The 19308-nt window shown below is 40.8% G+C and overlaps 1 protein-coding gene across 1 annotated transcript in view; it reads right to left on the reverse strand.

Annotated features, from left to right (window-relative positions):
- Positions 1-19308, reverse strand: part of DSCAM (Down syndrome cell adhesion molecule) — an 849899-nt gene that overhangs the window by 675970 nt on the left and 154621 nt on the right. The window contains exon 3 of the mRNA XM_011954055.1: positions 8803-8949. Coding sequence (XP_011809445.1) covers positions 8803-8949 — 147 coding nt within the window. The remainder of the gene's footprint in view (positions 1-8802; positions 8950-19308) is intronic.

Raw genomic sequence — 19308 nt, forward strand, 5'->3', positions numbered from 1 at the left:
GCTGGAGGTAGAAAGGGTCTTCTGAGAGAGCTGTTCTCAGCCCCTGCAGAGTGAAAAGTTACGATCTTTTGAACGCTGGAGAGTAGGTGCAGCAGAGTTGAGAATGGGGTGCTCCAGGATACTGAGAAAAAGCTCGGGAAAGACCTCTTCAGCTATACAGATGCGGGCAGCAAAAAACACCTGAGCATCTGGACAAGAAGTGAAGAGCCGGTTAAAACCAGGCTGGGCGCAGTGGTTCATGCCTATAATCCCGGCACTTCGGGAGGCCGAGGCCGGCAGATTAGGAGGTCAGGAGATCGAGACCATCCTAGCTAACATGGTGTAACCCCGTCTCGTCCAACCCACCTTTTATCTCTGCTCTTGACAATACCTTGAGTTCACGCTGACTTCTTGAGTAGCTAGTAAGTTATTCTGAGTCAAAAATTACATTTCTCAATCTCAAATCCTGTTTTCTTATACTGTGGCACATTGTCTAAGCAAATCTTGATTTGTGACATCCATTTTAGTTTGTTGATAATAATAATAATAATAATAATCTAACAGCATTTGGTTATCACTGCATGACATTGTTTTCTAAATGATCCTGTTATTCTCTTGAACTTTTCCTGAAATGAAAACTCCTAGATGAACAACAGACCAGAGAATATGCTTGTGTCCAAATTACATCTGATTGACTTAGCTGGCCATCTGTTTCCTATGTCTAGAAAGAACCAAACATCACAGGGGGAGAGAGAGAAGGCAGAAGATCCTTAATGTCAGAATATAAAATGAACTCCATTCACAATTAGGTGGAGCAAGGGAAGAGTATGAGTCAATGTGTTTTCGGACCTGAAAATAATTTGGGATGAGACCTTTCTTAAGGCTTGAAATACTTGGGTACAAGGCAATAAAGTACACAAAACAGAGATTTTCTTCATTTGCTTTCTCCAGCATTTCACGATGAGCATATGCAAAGTGATTGTTGAGTGTATGAAAATGAAGATGAGCCAACATCATTTAAAAAGTTGCATGGCACAGAGAAGAGTTAACGTGGCAGGTCTGAGACTGTCACTCTCATGAAGGGCTGCTTGCAAGACTGACCCTTGGCTGGTATCTGGGAACTGGGATATTGGAAGGGTTCCCACCACCCTAAGAGTGGCTCGCTGCCTAAACTGCATAAGCAATACAGTTCATGATGAGCACCTGCCTTCCTTCTACAGTCTGGAACTTTGGTACAAACACACCAGGGTGCCCACGTGACCTGCCCCCAAAGAAAACCTTGGCCACTGAGTCTCCAGGAGCTCCCCTGGTAGACGACATTGCACCTCTTATCACGACTCATTGCTGGGGAAATTAAGTGCATGCTGAGTGATTCCACGGGGAGAAGACTCTTGAGAGCTGGGGCGCACTTTCCCCTGAACGTCACCTCATGTGCCTTTTCCCTTTGCTGCTTTTGCTCCATAGCCTTCTCCTGAATTAAGTCACAGTCATGGGTGTAGCTACATGCTGAGTCTTCTCAGCAAATCACCAAACCTGAGGGTGGGCTTGGGGACCTTTGACACGCGCATATAACATCCTGCAAGATTAAATCTAAGAAAGTGAAAAAATAACTTAGCAGTTGGCTCAATAGGTGGAATATTCAATTTGGAATTTTAATATCCTGACATCGTATTATGAGAGAGGACCAGAGAAATCACTGTATACCCACGGGAGGAAGCTGAGGCAAAAAAACAAACAAACAAACAAACAAAAACCCGAGAGAGAGAGAAATGCTTTTCCCTAGGTCACCCAGCTAACCCGAGTCAGCACTGCACTCAAGTCATATTCCGGAAACTTAAAATAGGAAATCAAGGGGCATTTTAGTGTGACTTAGTGGCCCAACAAATGAGGTTTTACACACACACAACACACAGATACAGAGCACACACATCACACACACACACCCTCCACACACATACAGAGCTCATACACCACACACAGCACAGACGCCACACACATACGGAGCTCACACACCATACATGGCACGCACACACACCACATACAGAGTACACACCCCACATGCCACGCACACACCACACATGCTACAATCATGCACCACACATACATATGCACACATCACACCAAACACCACACACATAAGTGGACACTCACATCACACACACGTACACACACCCCTCCTGAGATCCTCTGGGCTAAATTTGCTCCAATGCTTTCTTTTCTTGTTTTCTTTTTTAAAGAAAAAGTATTAACATACCTATCTCTATGTGTCTATCTACTTGTTTCGGTAGTTCAAAAGTCAAAAGCGTACTTCTCTGTGTTGGGTTGTACTCCACAAAACACAGTCTGCGGCTTTCAGAATGGGCGCAGGTCTCCCGCTGGCAGGCTGAGGCCCTGCAGATGAGCTGCTATTGCAGCTGCTTCGGAGCCTTGCTAGCAGCTGTTTGGAGACTCAGGCTGTACCCCTCACCTCACATGACCCCCATTCTTAGTGTCACGCAGGGGCTCTCCAGAGCTGTAAACAATCAGCTTTTAATTACTTTCAGGTGACAGCGGGGTCACATGCAAAAACTAATTTAGTGAGCGATAGACTTAAATGGCGAAAGTATAACATAATTAATGATTTAGAAAAAGAAAGAGACCAGGGCCCTCTCTTCCTATTTCTTGGTTACTTCACTCCCAAAAACATAGCATGGTGAAAGCATGACATCTCTGTGCCTTTCTCATTCCAGTCTGGTGTGCACGTTCTGAGCTAAGAATACTTTCCAGTGTTTAAAATGAGGTTCTTATTTACTAAAAGCAATATAAATAAAAGATTAGATGATACATACAAAGACAGATAGCTAGGTAGATGATAACAGATAGAAAAATGTTCCTTTTATACTTTTCATTCGGTCCTACGAATTTCTTTTCAGTGAATGTTAAAGAAATGCTTCTTTAACTCTGCAACTCTCTGGCACTTTTAAAATCAAAGATGAGGCTTTCAGATGACTCTAGTTTTTTTTTTTTTTTTTTTTTAACTTTACATCACTTTTAATGTTGATCTCATTTCCTTTACTCATAAGCTCTCTGAGGGCAGACTCAGGTCTCCACAAGGTAGCAGCCACAGCATAGCAGATGTCTGGAAAATGCTCAGTGAGGAGCAGTAAAATCACAATACAAGTGCCGTAGAAAGCGAAGGTTAACTTCTATAGTCAAGAGTGCACAAAGCGGAGGCCCCGCACAGCATGACCCTCCGGTCCCCCGACAGCTGTGCTGCTCTCCCTCCCTTCCCACATGAGAATACATGGCATCCAATCTGGTTTACCGAAACGTGCTTAAGGGCAGCCTTGTCCAATTTGGTTGGCTGCACCTATAATTTGTTTTCCCCTGTCTAAAATGCAAAGGTTTTCTTACATCACAACCTCCTTTCTGAAACCTTCTCTACTTCTCCAGGCAAAACCATGTGTGTAACTGCAGCCTTAGCCCCTAAGCGCCCACTGCAGCACTAACACCCCAAGAGGGACGGTGCAGGAACTTCCCCCAGCATCTCAACTGCAGAAACGTCTCTGCAGGGACCTGGGGAGGGAGGGCTTCTTAAAGCCCAAGTCTTGCGTTATCTATGATGCCCAGACCCAACTGTGGCAGTGAAGAATTACAGCAAATGTGTCATGTAAAGTGGCTGGTTTATGTCCTTTGATATTTCATGTGGGCAGAAAATTGTTCACGTTTACCCAAAACACAGAAAGATAATCATCCTTGGATCTGAACTCATTGATCCTAAGAGAGAAAATTCTCCTTGAATCATCACTAATACAAGTATTCAGATAGGAAATATGACAGCAGAAAATTGGGCCACTGCTAAAGAGGGAGGCGGTTTCTCTGGGAATAGTAAAATGTTTGCTTTTTCCGTTTTCCAAATCCAGTTACCCTTGGGCTGCGTCTTTGATGTTAATGTAGCTAAACCCCTGGTGAGATTCTCACAATTTTATCAGAAGAAACAGAAACGGAAGGCTGGGCTCTCTTATTGCTGGCCTCACTAATCGGGAGGAAATTCACAACAGGCTTCTCAAGGGAAACCCAAATATAAAGCCGGTGATACTGTTTTTTTCCAGGATGGTGTCTTATGTATCTCCACATCAGCAACACCTCCAAAAGCACGTCGTGATTCAAGCTACTATATTTTTACTGGGCCACATTAATATTATGGCATCTAAAAGGATTTCACTGCAGCTTAGTATAAGTGATAAGGATGTCTAAAAAAATCCACATGGACATCATGACTCTCGTTTTTCCTGGCTCATTTTAGAGAGGTAAGAAGACAATAGGTCAGGATCTGTCATATTAACTGAGGTCACCTGATGGCACCTTGTGTGCCTGTCCCTGAAATGTTTTTCCTCTGCACATTTACGACCCCGCCCCCATCCATCATACCAGAGGGAAGGGTCACCCTGTGAGGCCCCAGGGCCCAGGGGAGAGCCCAGGCAGGCAGAAAAGCAACATCAGATATTATGAATCTTTCCTCCATTTGGTGGAATTATGGGATTTCTACTTTTCAGCTGTTGAGATATTCTTTCCAAAGGTCACTCAAAATCAATGAACTCATTAATGTCCTTGATACTGGTAGCCTCACGGCCTCATATGATGAAGAGGCATAACTTGATTCCTGTGTCTACCTTCAGGCCAACCAAAGCCTGCTCTGGAAAGAAATCAATGCAGGCCCTAACGTGCAGTAACCTCCCGAAAGCAACCATGACAATGGACGACACTCATTAAACCCTGACAAACGCTGCATTTGTGCTTCTCAAGAAAATAACTTACTAATTTGTTTTCTTAACCAAAATAAAGGGCAAAACCTAGTGACACATACTAATAGAAACCATTTTGTTTCTTTTTAGGGAAATACACCAACATATTTAATTTTGCTTTTCATTAAAAAAGAATTTGTAGAAGACAAACACCCATTTACCTTCACCAGGATTTCCAAAGGTCCCCTGGTCTAGAGATTCACATAAACCCCAAGCTCATCTGTTCCAAGCAGGCGTTTGCTGCTCTGACCTTCCCAGGGGATCTCCCAATAGTCAAGGCTGAGCACCTAAGTATCCCCCAGGCTGACAAGTCACACTCTTCCCGGGAGCCCAGCAGGGCACCTTGAGCCTTGGCCTGTGAATCATGTTTCTGGACCCTCTCTTGACTGCCATCAGCTCCCAGCTTTCCTAGGTCAACTCTCTGGCACTCCTATACCTGCTCCTAACTCACTCACTAAGATACTTGCACAGGCTTATTTCCATGGCTGATTTAGTTAATCGCTTTTCTCCACAGAGAGAATCAACCACTAAAGGAAGTGATCTGTGCAGAGTAGAAATGCTTCCTGGGACAAACTTCCCAGCCAGATCCCAGCAACCTGGGATGACTTGATAATTCGGGAAGAGGGACCTGGGAGACAGCCATGCCAAGGAATAAATCCAAACTAGCTCAGAAGGAGTTACAGTTTATATACAAAACAGAGACAAATTAACCTTTTACAGATCATCTGCTGTGCATATGTCATTCAGGACAGCTTCCCTGAAGGTCAGGACTAATTTGGAAAAAGTCCTTCTGTTCCTGGGGTTTTCTGTGCCATGCAAGGTCATTCTGTGAAGCCAAGAATCCCGGTGCTTCCCCAGAGTGACTCAGCCCCAGCCAGCGTGGAGGAGGGAGGGTCCTCCTTTTAGCGCCCTCCACCCCTGGCACAGCCTGGGTGATAGGGGAGGGAGGCTGTCCTCAGTCCTCATCTGTGCCTTGTCCTGGTAACCAGAGAGAAATATAACCCTTCTCCACCTAAACCTCCTGAGCATGGTTTATTTATTAAGATCTCCAATGTTTTAAACCATGTGTCACCTCCAGTGACTTCATGACCTCCTTTTCTGGGCACTGTTGATGGGTGGAGCTCAGACATTGGGAACAGGGTCTGACTGTAGCAGTGAGCAATAGAAGTCAGGTAAAATGCTCAATTTCCAGACTTTCTATAAGCAGATCATGCCACTGCTTTGGGGCCTTGTTGTCATTTACAAAGTCATTTTCAGTGACAAGTCTATTCGACTCAGGTTGAACGACCTGATATGAAGTCTCTTTCTTCCAATGACTGACTTGCAAACAAACCAAAGCTTCTTACTAATGATGTATTCCTCAATAAGATAACACCTGTGTTGTATTTATTTTCTAGATGCTGTTGTGAAGTAAAAGTCAAGTGCTTCTCCAAAACTTTTGCATTTAAAATTGTATGAAAGGATGAAGCTCCAATATGTGACTGACGAGAGGACATGGGCTTTAACAGTTCCTATCAGAGAGACATAAACTCTATATTCTGCATGCCAGAATCATCCCCTCCCTAGATATACATTTCATTTTTTTTATTTAATTAGGTTCACATTTGAAGGAAAATAAAGTCTGTTCCCAGAGATTGCAAAAAGGTGAAACATGAACATGAGGATGCTGCTAATTAAAGACGTCTAGGAAACAAAAGAACAAACATATTATGCATAACCACGTATATTTAAAAATCCTCCTGGTAGAACATGTTCTCACTTATGAGTGGGAGCTAAATGATGAGAACACATGGACACATAGAGAGGAACAACACACACTAGGGCCTACTTCAGGGTGGAGGGTGGGAGGAGGAAGAGGATCAGGAAAATTAACTAATGGGTTCTAGGCTTAATACCCAGGTGACAAAATAATCTGTACAACAAACTCCCATGACACAAGTTTACCTGTGTAAAAAATCTGCACATGCACCCCTGAACTTAAAATAAAAGTTAAAAAATCCTCCTGGTAGATACTTCAATTTCTCACCCAGATTTCCAGTTCTTCTCTTCCTTCAGGCACATGCCCCATTGAGGTCAGGCATGGCCATGAGACTTGCTTTGTCCAATTAAACATGAGCAGAGATAACATGTGTCACCTCCAAGTGGAAGCACTAAGAAGGTGTTTGTAATTCTCCCATGGTCTCTTCCTCTGCCAGAGCAGACCCTGAGGCCACAAATTTGGATGACAGGGTTAAACGATGATGAAGTCTCCATTCTAGGTCCCTGAGTCTGGAAGACTGAAAAGATAGACCCCAATTCTTCCGCTCCCTGAATCTATCCTGAATCTATACTCCCTTGCCATATAAATTTGAGGGCCTCTCCCGTCTGACTCCAAACTTAGCCAGATGACTGTCATCAAATCCTTCCATTTGCCATTAAGAAAAATAACATGACCCCTAAGGAGAGAAGATGATGTTTCAACATAGAAAATTAGCAAATAAAAGTGTATAAGTGAGTTTCTATTCTGATTATCACAATCTCATTTCAGCTATTAAGCTTAGTATTTTTCAACACCGTAAGTTAAATTATGATGATTAATCAACATAACAGCAAGGAATGTATTGTTCATTGAAGCGTGAGGGGTTTTGAATTCACTGTGAAGACAATTTTTTTAATAAAAACTAAGAATTCCATTATATCCTAGATTCCTGTAATGTGCTATGATGGCAATGTATTTCTTTTTTTTTTTTTTTTTTTTGAGGCGGAGTCTCGCTCTGTCACCCAGACTGCAGTGCAGTGGCCGGATCTCAGCTCACTGCAAGCTCCGCCTCCTGGGTTTACACCATTCTCCTGCCTCAGCCTCCCGAGTAGCTGGGACTACAGGCGCCCGCCACCTCGCCCGGCTAGTTTTTGTATTTTTAGTAGAGACGGGGTTTCACCGTGTTAGCCAGGATGGTCTTGATCTCCTGACCTCGTAATCCGCCCGTCTCGGCCTCCCAAAGTGCTGGGATTACAGGCTTGAGCCACCGCGCCCGGCCAATGGCAATGTATTTCAATGTTGATTTGGATCTTTTAAATGCCTTCTGGTCGTTGGTGTAGAGTAACCAACCTCTCTAGCTAATCAACAGGCTGAAAAGCAAAAATGGTGTGTCACCATGAGGGTTTAGTTCCAAATTCTTCTCTCTATAAATTGATAAAATGTTGCTTAGTCAAGAGATGTGTGTGTGTGTGTGTGTGTATCTGCATGTGAGGTCATAAAGACATGTTTAAAAAAGGCAAGTATTTATAATCCACATTGGAACACAGACTATGCTCCTCACAATTCTTTTCCGAAAGCAGCCAACACACATTTCGAGATATGCCAACAGTCATTACCCAAGGATGTACAGAACAGGAGCACCACGCATCACGCGGACAGTAGCCTTTTCAGGTAAATAACACAGAGCAAGAAATCAATAGCACAGAGCAAGAAGTCAACACCATTAGAAATAAAGAACTGAAGTTTCTTGGAGGCTAAATTTAAAATCTTTTCTAGATACCAAACATAAGCCAATAAATTATTCATATGCAAATATACCTTTCAGTGCTACATATATATTCTTAGTAGAATCTTCAATAAATAGGTCAGAGATACAACGTAACTCTCAAGACACTGGAAAACACCCAAAAGGCATGAAAACAGGGTCTCCACTTTCCAGGTTTTAGTTTCAGAATATCAGCTATATGTGCAATGCTGAGGTTTCTCACAGATGCAAAATACTACTACCTTGTTTTCAGAAGCAAACATAAAACCACAATGTTCTCAAAAAAGTTAACATAATGGCTACAGTTATAGTGCCAGTAACTAATTTCTCTTCATCAGTCAATTCACCAAAGGATGTCTGAATCAAGCATTATAAGCCAAACACTTATTTCAGGTTTACTTACAAAATAGCATCAACCTTAAGAATACTAATTCTGAATTATAACGAACACATAAATGCAGACCTGATTCCATCTCTGAAATCACCTTTTCAGAAAGTGAGCATGGCGTCCTGCACCCTGGAGATGCAAAGCCTACCTGAGACAAGTGAAACAGTGTCTTTCTCCCATGAGACGACAGTGATGTACGCCTCCACCGAGGAGGGGATAATGCACTTGAAGACCGCAACATTGCCTCTCATGGTTTTCTGGTCCTCCACACGGACTGTATAGGGCTCCCGTAAAACTGGAAGGCAGAAAGAGGACCTCAGTAACGCACACAGTCAACACGTTCATTCTGAGAGTATCTCATTGTAATATATACATTGCAGCGCACACAGACATCAATTGCGTAACGTATCTTTCTGGAACACAGTTAAGATACCTACATTTCATGTCTTTCATCACCTGACTTAAGAAAACATTCATTCCCTTAACAATACATGGCTGGGGAAGGTGTCTCATGCCTGTAATCCCACCACTTTGGGAGGACAAGATGGGTGGATCACTTTTGCCCAGGAGTTCAAGACCAGCCTGGGCAACATGGCAACACCCTGTCTCTACTAAAAATACAAAAAAAAAAATTAGCTGGGCATGGTGGTGTGTGATTGTAGTCCCAGCTACTTGGGAGGCTGAGATGAGATTACCTGAGCCTGGGAGGTCGAGGCTGCAGTGAGCTATAATCATACCACTGCACTCCAGCCTGGGTGAAGGAAAAAAAAAGCACACTACACTCTATACCAAGGGGCCAGACTAAAATCTAAAACAGTTAATAGACCCCTTGAAGGTATCAAGAGATAGGAAAGAGAAGTTGCTGACTCTGCAGAGTTATGATGATGGCAAACTGCTCCTGGTCCTCTAAGGGCTGAGGAAGAATTTTTTTTTCTGACTGCAAAAAAATGAATAAAAAAATTCGAGCAAGGCATTTTTTTTTTCTGGAAAGCCTTGAAAACTCGGAGACAATTAAAATAACTTTTCATCAGTAAATTTTTAAATGACAGTTTCAAAGCAGTTTGGCAAACATTGATCCTGCTTCCCGTTGTTTAGGGAAGGATGTTGATTAGACAGGCCCAACTCCCTGGGTTCAAATCCAAGCTCAGCCACTCCCTGATTGTGAAGCAGTGAGCACATCCTCTCACCATCTATACCAAGGGGATGGTGTTGGTAACACCTGCCCCCCAGGGTGACTGTGGTGAACCAGTTAACGTTGGTGAAAATTCAACAGTGTCTGCTAGAAGCAGGTTGGGTAAGGCCACATTTGCCAATAGCCAGAGATGGATCCCCATGGTAGGGGAAGATCTGTCTCCAGGGAAATAAGACATTGATGAATCTAGTCCCAATGAGATGTGCCAGCCTCACTTCTTTAGAGCTTTGTTTTCCTCAAATTTAAAATGAGGGCATTGTGGTGGGAACCTCTACAAAGTCTACATCCTGTAAGTCTACGATTTTCTAAGATATCCACAGAGATAATCTATTATCTATCATATACCAGCTCACTTAAAGAATTAATCACTTACTGGACAAGTATGTGCCATGAAAACTGGCCATGAACATGGTTTACAAAAGGTGCTAACACACCAACAAAGCTAAACGTGAATTTCTCAAGGGAAATCCCCCAGTAGGCAGAGCTGAGCTCGTTAGAAGAGGATTGTTAAGTCTTGGCTAACCCTGTGATACGCTGAGCATTTTCATAGTAAAGCATGTCTTTCATGACAGCCTTCCTCTCCAGTTTCCATTTTTAACATTAACCTTTTTTCCCCAACCTGGAGACTTCTTTCATTCTGGTCCCTAACCAGAGAGATTTTTCCAAGTATTGAAATCTTCTGCAACCCCCACCACTGTAATCCCCATGCAGCATGAGGTGAGGGTCCACGCAGCAATTCCACACCTCCTGCAGGAGGTCCACTAGGCAAAAATTCAGGGCGCCCAAGAGGCTGACCTCAGCAACAACCTTACACCCGGAGGAGGGAACTGACTTTGTACAGCAAGGCTCCTGCATAACTAAACCTTCGCTGAAAACTGAGGTCTACAATAACAGAATAGAAAGAGATTACAAAGATACAGGCAAACTAATCAAACTCATCGGTACGTGAGAATCGGGGCATGGTGAGCAGCAGAAGACAGAGAAGAGAAGAGGAAGATGGAGGACAGAGGAGAAAGAGGGACCGGCCAACAGAGAGAGAGTCTACTGTCACAGGGATGGGGCCCCTAAGCAGGGGTATGATTTCAATGTAAGCTCCTTTGTCTGTGTGATGCTTGTTTCTTGGCAATAAAATCACTCTGTCTCTCCAAACCTTCCGCAGACTATGCCTCAAACATTAATGACTTAAGTAGGATAATTTTTAATAGAAATCAAGGAAAAGGGTCAAGTTTCATGTATCATACAGGAAAGTCAAAAGATAAGATGTTCACCTGTTTACCGGGAGATACAGGAAATGCCTTCCCACCAGGTGTACAGCCCCACAGTAGACGGGATCACAGGAGCCATAAAAATATGGGGTGACTGACCGGGGACATTTCCAGTGTTACTACCCAATGTCCAGTATTTGAGGAAACCCCTCAGTCCCAGCACTTACCCACATATCATGGAGTTTTCTCCTCTCTAGCTACCCACTGCCCTCACCAGTACCAGGGCACCTCAGCAGTCACAATTTTAAACTTGTGTGACTTTTGCTTCTCCAACCTCCAGGTCAGCCCTAAGAAGCCCAAATCTTCTCAAAGCAGAGACAGCACTGTGGTGCTCTGAACCCCAGCTCACTCAGAGAGAATGGGGATCAGAAGAAAGCTGCACACTCCCTGTCCCTTCTCCTTATTCAATTACTCATTCCACAAAGACAGCCCATGTAGCGTGTCTTTAAAAAATTATCTTAGAAAATACTTGGCGCATAGGAGGCGTTCAATACATATTTTGAGACTGAATATATAGAAAGATCTTCCATTCTGGGAGAACTTCTAATCCTTTTACAGAATACACATGTATGTACATTTGAATTTAGAGCCACTATCTATAGTTTTTTTAAAAAATGCAAATCAGGGTTTTATTAAAGCTCCTGATCTTTGTAACAAAGCATTGTTTGTTCCTGAGGCCCCATAACTGAAGACACCCACATTGCTGTCTATGGGGGTATACCTCTCAGAGGGCCATATGAGTTTCCTGAGCCCACAGTCAGCCCGAAGACACGGGTGCAGCTTTGATTTTCACTCTACATCTGACTACTGCTAACTTTGTAACAGAGACTGGGCTAGAAACCTGAGATGCTGGCAAAAAAAATACACTTAGTTTTAAATTTGACTGACATCTGCATTAGAAGATAAGAGTATTAACTAAGTACTGTGCTTGGTGTCCTAAGTAAGGCTCTCCCCTGAAAGCCCAGATCTTCTCAAAGCAGGGACAGCACTGTGGTGCTCTGAACCCCAGCTCACTCAGAGAGAACGGGGATCAGAAGAAAATGGCACACTCCCCGTCCCTTCTCCTTATTCGACCCCAAAAGGAGGAGCTGGGTTCAAGTGACTGAGCAGGGACACAATCCTGAGAGGCAGGGAGAGTGTGAGTAGGGCAGGGAGGGAAGCAGCAAAGCAGGCGTGTGGTTTCAGGTGAAGTCCCAGCCATGCCTGACATGCAACATGCATGGCCATGCAGAGGAGCCGGGATTCCCTGTTGTTGAGCTGTCTGTCATTGGCTTAGGGCTGGCCTCAGGAGGTTGGAACTCCCAGGCGTTTCCCACTCTTGTTTCTGTCAATGGCTCCAGTGCCCAAGCAATCTTCTGAAGGCTTCAGGTTCACGTTCTTAGCAACCAGAGCACAGACCTTGGGGGATGTGATTCAGGGATGCCAGCAGGGTCCACTGCAATCATTTGAGCCTTCATTTGGTAAAATTTGTCATCTTTTTAGATCAGAAAAAAAACCTCTGGTAATATGACTTTGAAACAAAATCAGGCCTATTTATTTTTTAATCAAATATTTTCATTGTGATATAAGAGTTGTACATATTTTGGGGGCACATGTGATGTTTTGATACCCATATAAAATGCATAATCATAAAATCAGGGTAATTGGAATATCAGTCACTTCAATCTTTTCCCTGTGTTGGGAACACTGTAAAATTTTTTTCTTCTAGCAATTGAAAAATATACAATTATTAACTATAATTTCCCTATTGTGGCAGCAAATGTTAGAACATATTCCTTCTATTTAACTGCATTTTTATACCCCTCAATCAACTACTCTTTAACCCCTCTTCTCATCCCCTTGTTTCCCAGTCTCTGGTATCCACCATTCCACTCTCTACCTCCATAAGATCCACGTTTCCAGATCCCATATATGAGTGAGAACATGTAACGTGTGTCTGTCTGAGCCTGGCTTATTTCACTTGGCATAGTAATCTCCAGTTTCACCCATCATTATATTCTTATTGGATGGATAGTTTGCAAATATTAATAGTCTCCCCATTCTGCATGCCATCTCTTCAACTTTGCTGATTATTTTCTTTGCTGTGCAGAGCTTTTCTGCTTAATGTAATCCTATTTGTCTATTTTTGCTTTTGTTGCCTGTGCTTTTGAGGCCTTACCCCAAGAATCTTTGCCCAGACTAATTTCCTATAGTGTTTCCCTAGTGTTTTCTTTTAGTAGTTTCATAGTTTCAAGACTTAATTTAAGTCTTTAATCCATTTCGAGTTGATTTTCATACATGGTTAAAGATAGGGATCTAGTTTCATTCTTTTGCTTATAGATACCCAGTTTTCCCAGCACTAATTTTTAAAGAGCTTGTCCTTTCCTGAATGTGTGTTCATGGTACCTTTGTTAAAAATGATTTGGGGGTAAGTGCATGGACTTACATTTGGATTCTCTATTCTATCCCAGTGGTCTGCGTGTCTGTTTTATGTCAGTACTATGCTATAGTATGCCAGTACTACACCTGTGTATTATTCTTTTAAATTACACTGTGTGATACCTCCAGTTTTGTTCTTTTTGCTCAGGATTGCTTTAGCATTTCAGAGTCTTTTGTGGTTTCATACAAAGTTAAGGATTTTTTTTTCTATTTCTGTGAAGCCTGTCATTGGTAGGGATGGCCCTGAATCTGTAGATCACTTTGGGTTGTACAGATATTTTAACAATATTAATTCTTCCAATCAATGAGCATGAAATATCTTTCCATTTTGCGTGTGTGTATCCTCTTCAGTTTCTTTCATACTTCTTCATATTTTTAGCATATCTAATATTGGTTTTTACTTTGTGGTTACCATGAAGCTTACAAAAAGCATCTTATAAGAAGTTATGTAAAACTGAAATCAACTTTACTTTGATTACACACACACAGCTTATTTATTAAGAGATCACACAGTTGGTGTACATTGAGAGCACTGAATGTGAGAAAACATTTTAAATGGTCCATTTTCAAGGCATAATAAATCTAAGTACTGGCACCCAGGCTGCAGATGTAACAAACTGCATGGCTCATGCACCTAGAAGGTCACAATAAGCAAACAGAATGTAGAAGAGGAGTCAGCCCACAAAAGGGAAGAAAGTTTTGTTATTGGGAAATCAAAACTTAAGTGAGGAAGGGGATTGGGTTATAATCTTATAAGACGGATAATGAAACTTAGGTGATGTCCGGGAAGATCGTAACTCCATAGTACTCAACCAATGAGGAACTGGGGGAAGGACTTGCTTGCTAGGCAATAAATTACCTGCTCTAACTGTCCTGGGTGTGCCTGCCTACCAGGCTCCGGATCTCGCAAGACCGCCATTAAAGGTTTTGCTCTGGCTGGGTGAGTGCGGTGGCTCACGCCTGTAATCCCAGCACTTTGGGAGGCCGAGGTGGGTGGATCACCTGAGGTCAGGAGTTCAAGACCAACTGGCCAACATGGTGAAACCCCATCTCTAATAAAAATACAAAAATTAGCCGGGCGTGGTGACGCATGCCTGTAATCCCAGCCACTCATGAGGCTGAGGCAGGAGAATCACTTGAACCTGGGAGGCAGAGGTTGTAGTGAGCTGAGATCGCACCACTGCACTCCAGCCTGGGCCACAGAGCAAGACTCCATATAAAAAAAAAAAAGAGTCACTTCTGCTGCTGTGTGTCTCTGAGTCAATTCTTTGCATCTGGATGGGTGTATGTGTGTTTCTCACATGAAATATTCATTTTATTGTACTTCAGAGAGATTATGTTTTTTATAATTTGAAGATGTGTGGAAACCCTGCATCATGCAAGTCTATCAGCACCATTTTCCCAACAGCATGAACTCACTTTGTGTCTCTGCGTCACATTTTGGTAATGCTTACAATATTTCAAACTTTTAAAATTATTTTTATATCTGTTATGGTGATCATTGATCAGTGATCTTTGATATTACTATTGTAATTGTTTTGCAGAGCCACAAACCACATTTACGGAAGACAGCAAACTTAATCGATACATGTGATATGTGCTCTGCCCACCTCACTGACATGCCATTTTCCATCTTTCTCGCTGTCCTCAAGCATTCCTTTTTTTAAGACACAACAATACTGAAATTAAACCAATGAATAACCCTACAGTAGTGGCCTTTAAGTATTCATGTGAAAGAAATAGTCTCATATATCTTACTTTAAATCAAAATCTAGAAATGATTAAACTTAGTGATGAAGGCATACCAAAAGCTAAGACAGGCTGAAAGCTAGGCCTTTTGTGCAGTTAGTCAATTTGTAAATGCATAGGAAAAGTTCTTGAAGGAATTGAAAAGTGCTACTTCAGCGAACAAGTAAGAAAGTGAAACTACCTTATCGATAATGTGGAGAAAATTTGAGTAGATAGAAGATCTGGATACACGATCAAACCAGCCACAACATTGCCTTAAGCCAAAGCCTAAATCAAACTAAGTCCTTAGCTCTCTTCAATCCCAGGGAGGCTTTGAGGGGTGAGAAAGCTGCAGAAGAAACACTGGAAGCTAGCAGAGGTTGGCTACTGAGACTTAAGGAAAGAAGCAATCTTTATAACATACAAATGCAAGGTAAAGCAGCAAGTGCTGATGGAGAAACTGCAGCATGTTATCTAGAAGCTCTAGCTAAGGTCATTGATGAAGGTGGCTGCCCTAAACAATATATTTTCAATGCACAGAAGATAGCCTTCTATTAAAAGAAAATGCCATCCAGGATTTTCATAGCTAGAGAGGAGAAGTCAATGCCTAGCCTCAATGCTTCAAAAAACAAGCTGACTCTTCTTAAGGGTTAATGCAACTGATGAATAAGATGAAGTCAATGCTCATTTACCATTTCAATAATTCTAAAATTATTTCTCAGAATTATGACAAATATACTTAAAAATTATGACAAATCTACTTTAAAATTATGACAAAACTACTTTGTCTATGCTCTAGAAATAAAACAAGAAGGTCTAGGTCACAGCACATCTGTTTACATCATGTCATATTGCACTGGATAGAACCTCCAGTACAATGTAGAATAGAAGTGGTGAGAGTGTACGCTTTGGTATTGTTCTTCATTTGGGGGTGAAAACATTTACTCTTTGGCAAGTATGATGTTCGCTATAGTAGGATTTTTTGTAGTTGCTTTTTATCAGATTGAGGAAGTTCCTTTCTACTGCTGGTTTTCTGAGAGTTCTTTTAATCATTAGTGGATGCTGGATTTCATCAATATTTTTCTGTGTCTGCTGAAATGATCACATGGTTTTTACATTTAATATGTTAATATGATAATTTATACTAATTTTCAAATGTGTAACTCGCCTTGCATTATGGATATGTAGCCCTCTGTAGTCATAATGTATTATTCTTTTTATATGTTGTTGGATTCAATTTGTTAAATTTTTAGAAATTTTACATTTATAGTCAGAAGAGATACTTGTCTTTTCTTAAGTCTTGTTTATGTATTAGGGTAATGCTAACCTCATAAAATGATCTGGGAAATACTCTCTCCTCAATTTTCTGGAAGAATTTGTTTATAATTTTTATTTTTATTTTATTTTATTATTATTATTATATTTTGAAATGGAGTCTCACTCACTCTGTCACACAGGCTGGAATGCAGTGGCACAATCTTGGCTCACTGTAACCTCTGCCTCCTGGGTTCATGCAATTCTCCTGTCTCAGTCTCCCGAGTAGCTGGGACTAAAGGCATGTGTCACCACACCTGACCAATTTTTGTGTTTTTAGTAGAGATGGATTTTCATCATGTTGGTTAGGCTGGTCTTGAACTCCTGACTCCAAGTGATCCTCCTGCCTTAGCCTCCCAAAGTGCTGGGATTATAGGCATGAGCCACTGTGCCTGGCCAAAATTATTATTTCTTTCTTAAAGGATTAGTAGAACTCAATAGTGAAGCCATTTGAGCCAGGAATTTTACTGTAGAAAAGTTTTTACCAATAAATTTAAATTCTCTAACAGATATAGGGCTATTCAGTTTATTTATTTTTCCTTGAGTGAGTCTTGATAGCTTGTGTTTCTCAAAAAATATTTTATTTCATCGACTTGTTCTTAACGTTCTCTTAGTACCACTTTAACACCTGTAGAAGATACAGTGATGTTACCTCCCTTATTCTTGGTATTAGTCATTTACCTACTCTCTCACTTCTCTGGCCAAAAACACACCAATTTTACCGATTTTTTAAAAAATAACTTTTAGTTTCATAATTTCCTCTATTGTCTGTTTTATAATTTGTTGATCTCCACTCTGATCTTCATTGTTTGCCTTCTGCTTGTATTTTTAGTTTCATCCTCTTTTTTAGTTTAAAATGGATGCTGAGACCACTATTTAAGACATTTTTTAAAATTACTAAATTTTTTAGAGCAATAAAATCTCCCTAATTATTATTTTTAGTGGCATCCCCAAAATTCATATATATGGTGTGTTCATTTTTATTCAGTTGAAAAAACTTTCTAATTCCTTTCTTCAAATGTTTTTCTGATTTTTTTTCGACAGAGATCATTTAAAAGTGTGCTATTTAGTATTCAAATGCTTGGTTATTTCTCAGAGATGTTATTGTTAGTAATTATTTAATTTCATTATGATCAAACATTTTATACAACTTGAATTTTAAACAAATTTATCTGAGATTTGTTTTATTGCTCTGAGTATGGTCTATATTAGTAAATGTCTGTGTGTCTCAGAAGAGAATTTATATTGTACTGTTGGATAGAATGTTCTTTATTTAAAGGTCAATTACATCAAATTGATTGATAGTGTCATTCAAGTGTTCTTTTATTCTTACTGATTTTCTGTCTATTTCTACCAATTATTGAACTAGGAGTACTGAAATCTCTGGCTATAACTTTTGGTATGTCTGATTCTCATTGCAGTTCTATCTGTTTTTACTTTATGTATTTTGAAGTTTTATTGTCGGGTACATAAACATTTACAATAGTCATACCCTCTTAACCACCCCCCTTTACATTATGAAATGAACTGCTTTAGCTCTAGTAATAGTCTTGCTTTGGAAATACACTTTGCTTGATATTAATGTGTCCATTCTAGCTTTCTTTCAATGTTTTATTTTAATTAGTTTGATTTGATTTGATGAGGATGGTGTATCATTTTTATCCTTTTACTTTTAAGCTATTTATGCCTTTATATTTAAAGAATGTTTCTTTTTGTAATGCTATTGTAAAAAGTGGCCTTTAATTTTTAATTTTCCAACTTTTGTTACAAGACATAAAAATTCAGTGAGTGGCTTTGTTAAATTTACTTCTCAATTTAAAAAGATTATCATTAGTTTGACTTTTTTTTTTTTTTAAATTATACTTTATGTTCTAGGGTACATGTGCACAATGTGCAGGTTTGTTATATATGTATACATGTGCCATGTTGGTGTGCTGCACCCATTAACTCGTCATTTACATTAGGTATATCTCCTAATGCTATCCCTCCCCTCTCTGCCACACCATCCCACAATAGGCCCCAGTGTGTGATATTCCCCTTCTTGTGTCCAAATGATCTCATTATTCAATTCTTACCTATGAGTGAGAACATGCGGTGTTTGGTTTTCTGTTCTCACGATAGTTTGCTGAGAATGACGGTTTCCAGCTGCATCCATGTCCCTATAAAGGACACGAATTTACCCTTTTTTTATGGCTGCAGAGTATTCGATGGCGCATATGTGCCACATTTTCTTAATCCAGTCTATCACTGATGGACATTTGGGTTGATTCCAAGTCTTTGCTATTGTGAATAGTGCTGCAATAGACATATATGTGCATGTGTCTTTATAGCAGCACGATTTATAATCCTTTGGATATATACCCAGTAATGGGATGGCTGGATCAAATGGTATTTCTAGTTCTAGGTCCTTGAGGAATCGCCACACTGTTTTCCACAATAGTTGAACTAGTTTACAGTCCCACCAACAGTGTAAAAGTGTTCCTGTTTCTCCACATCCTCTCCAGCACCTGTTGTTTCCTGACTTTTTAATGATCACGAGTCTAACTGCTGTGAGATGGTATCTCATTGTGGTTTTGATTTGCATTTCTCTGATGGTAAGTGATGAGGGGCATTTTTTCATGTTTGTTGGCTGCATAAATGTCTTCTTTTGTGAAGTGTCTGTTCATATCCTTTGCCCACTTTTTGATGGGGTTGTTCTTTTCTTGTAAATTTGTTTGAGTTCTTTGTAGGTTCTGGA

This window comes from Colobus angolensis, unplaced genomic scaffold (assembly GCF_000951035.1).
Source record: "Colobus angolensis palliatus isolate OR3802 unplaced genomic scaffold, Cang.pa_1.0 Scaffold38, whole genome shotgun sequence".
Classification (NCBI taxonomy): Eukaryota; Metazoa; Chordata; class Mammalia; order Primates; family Cercopithecidae; genus Colobus; species Colobus angolensis.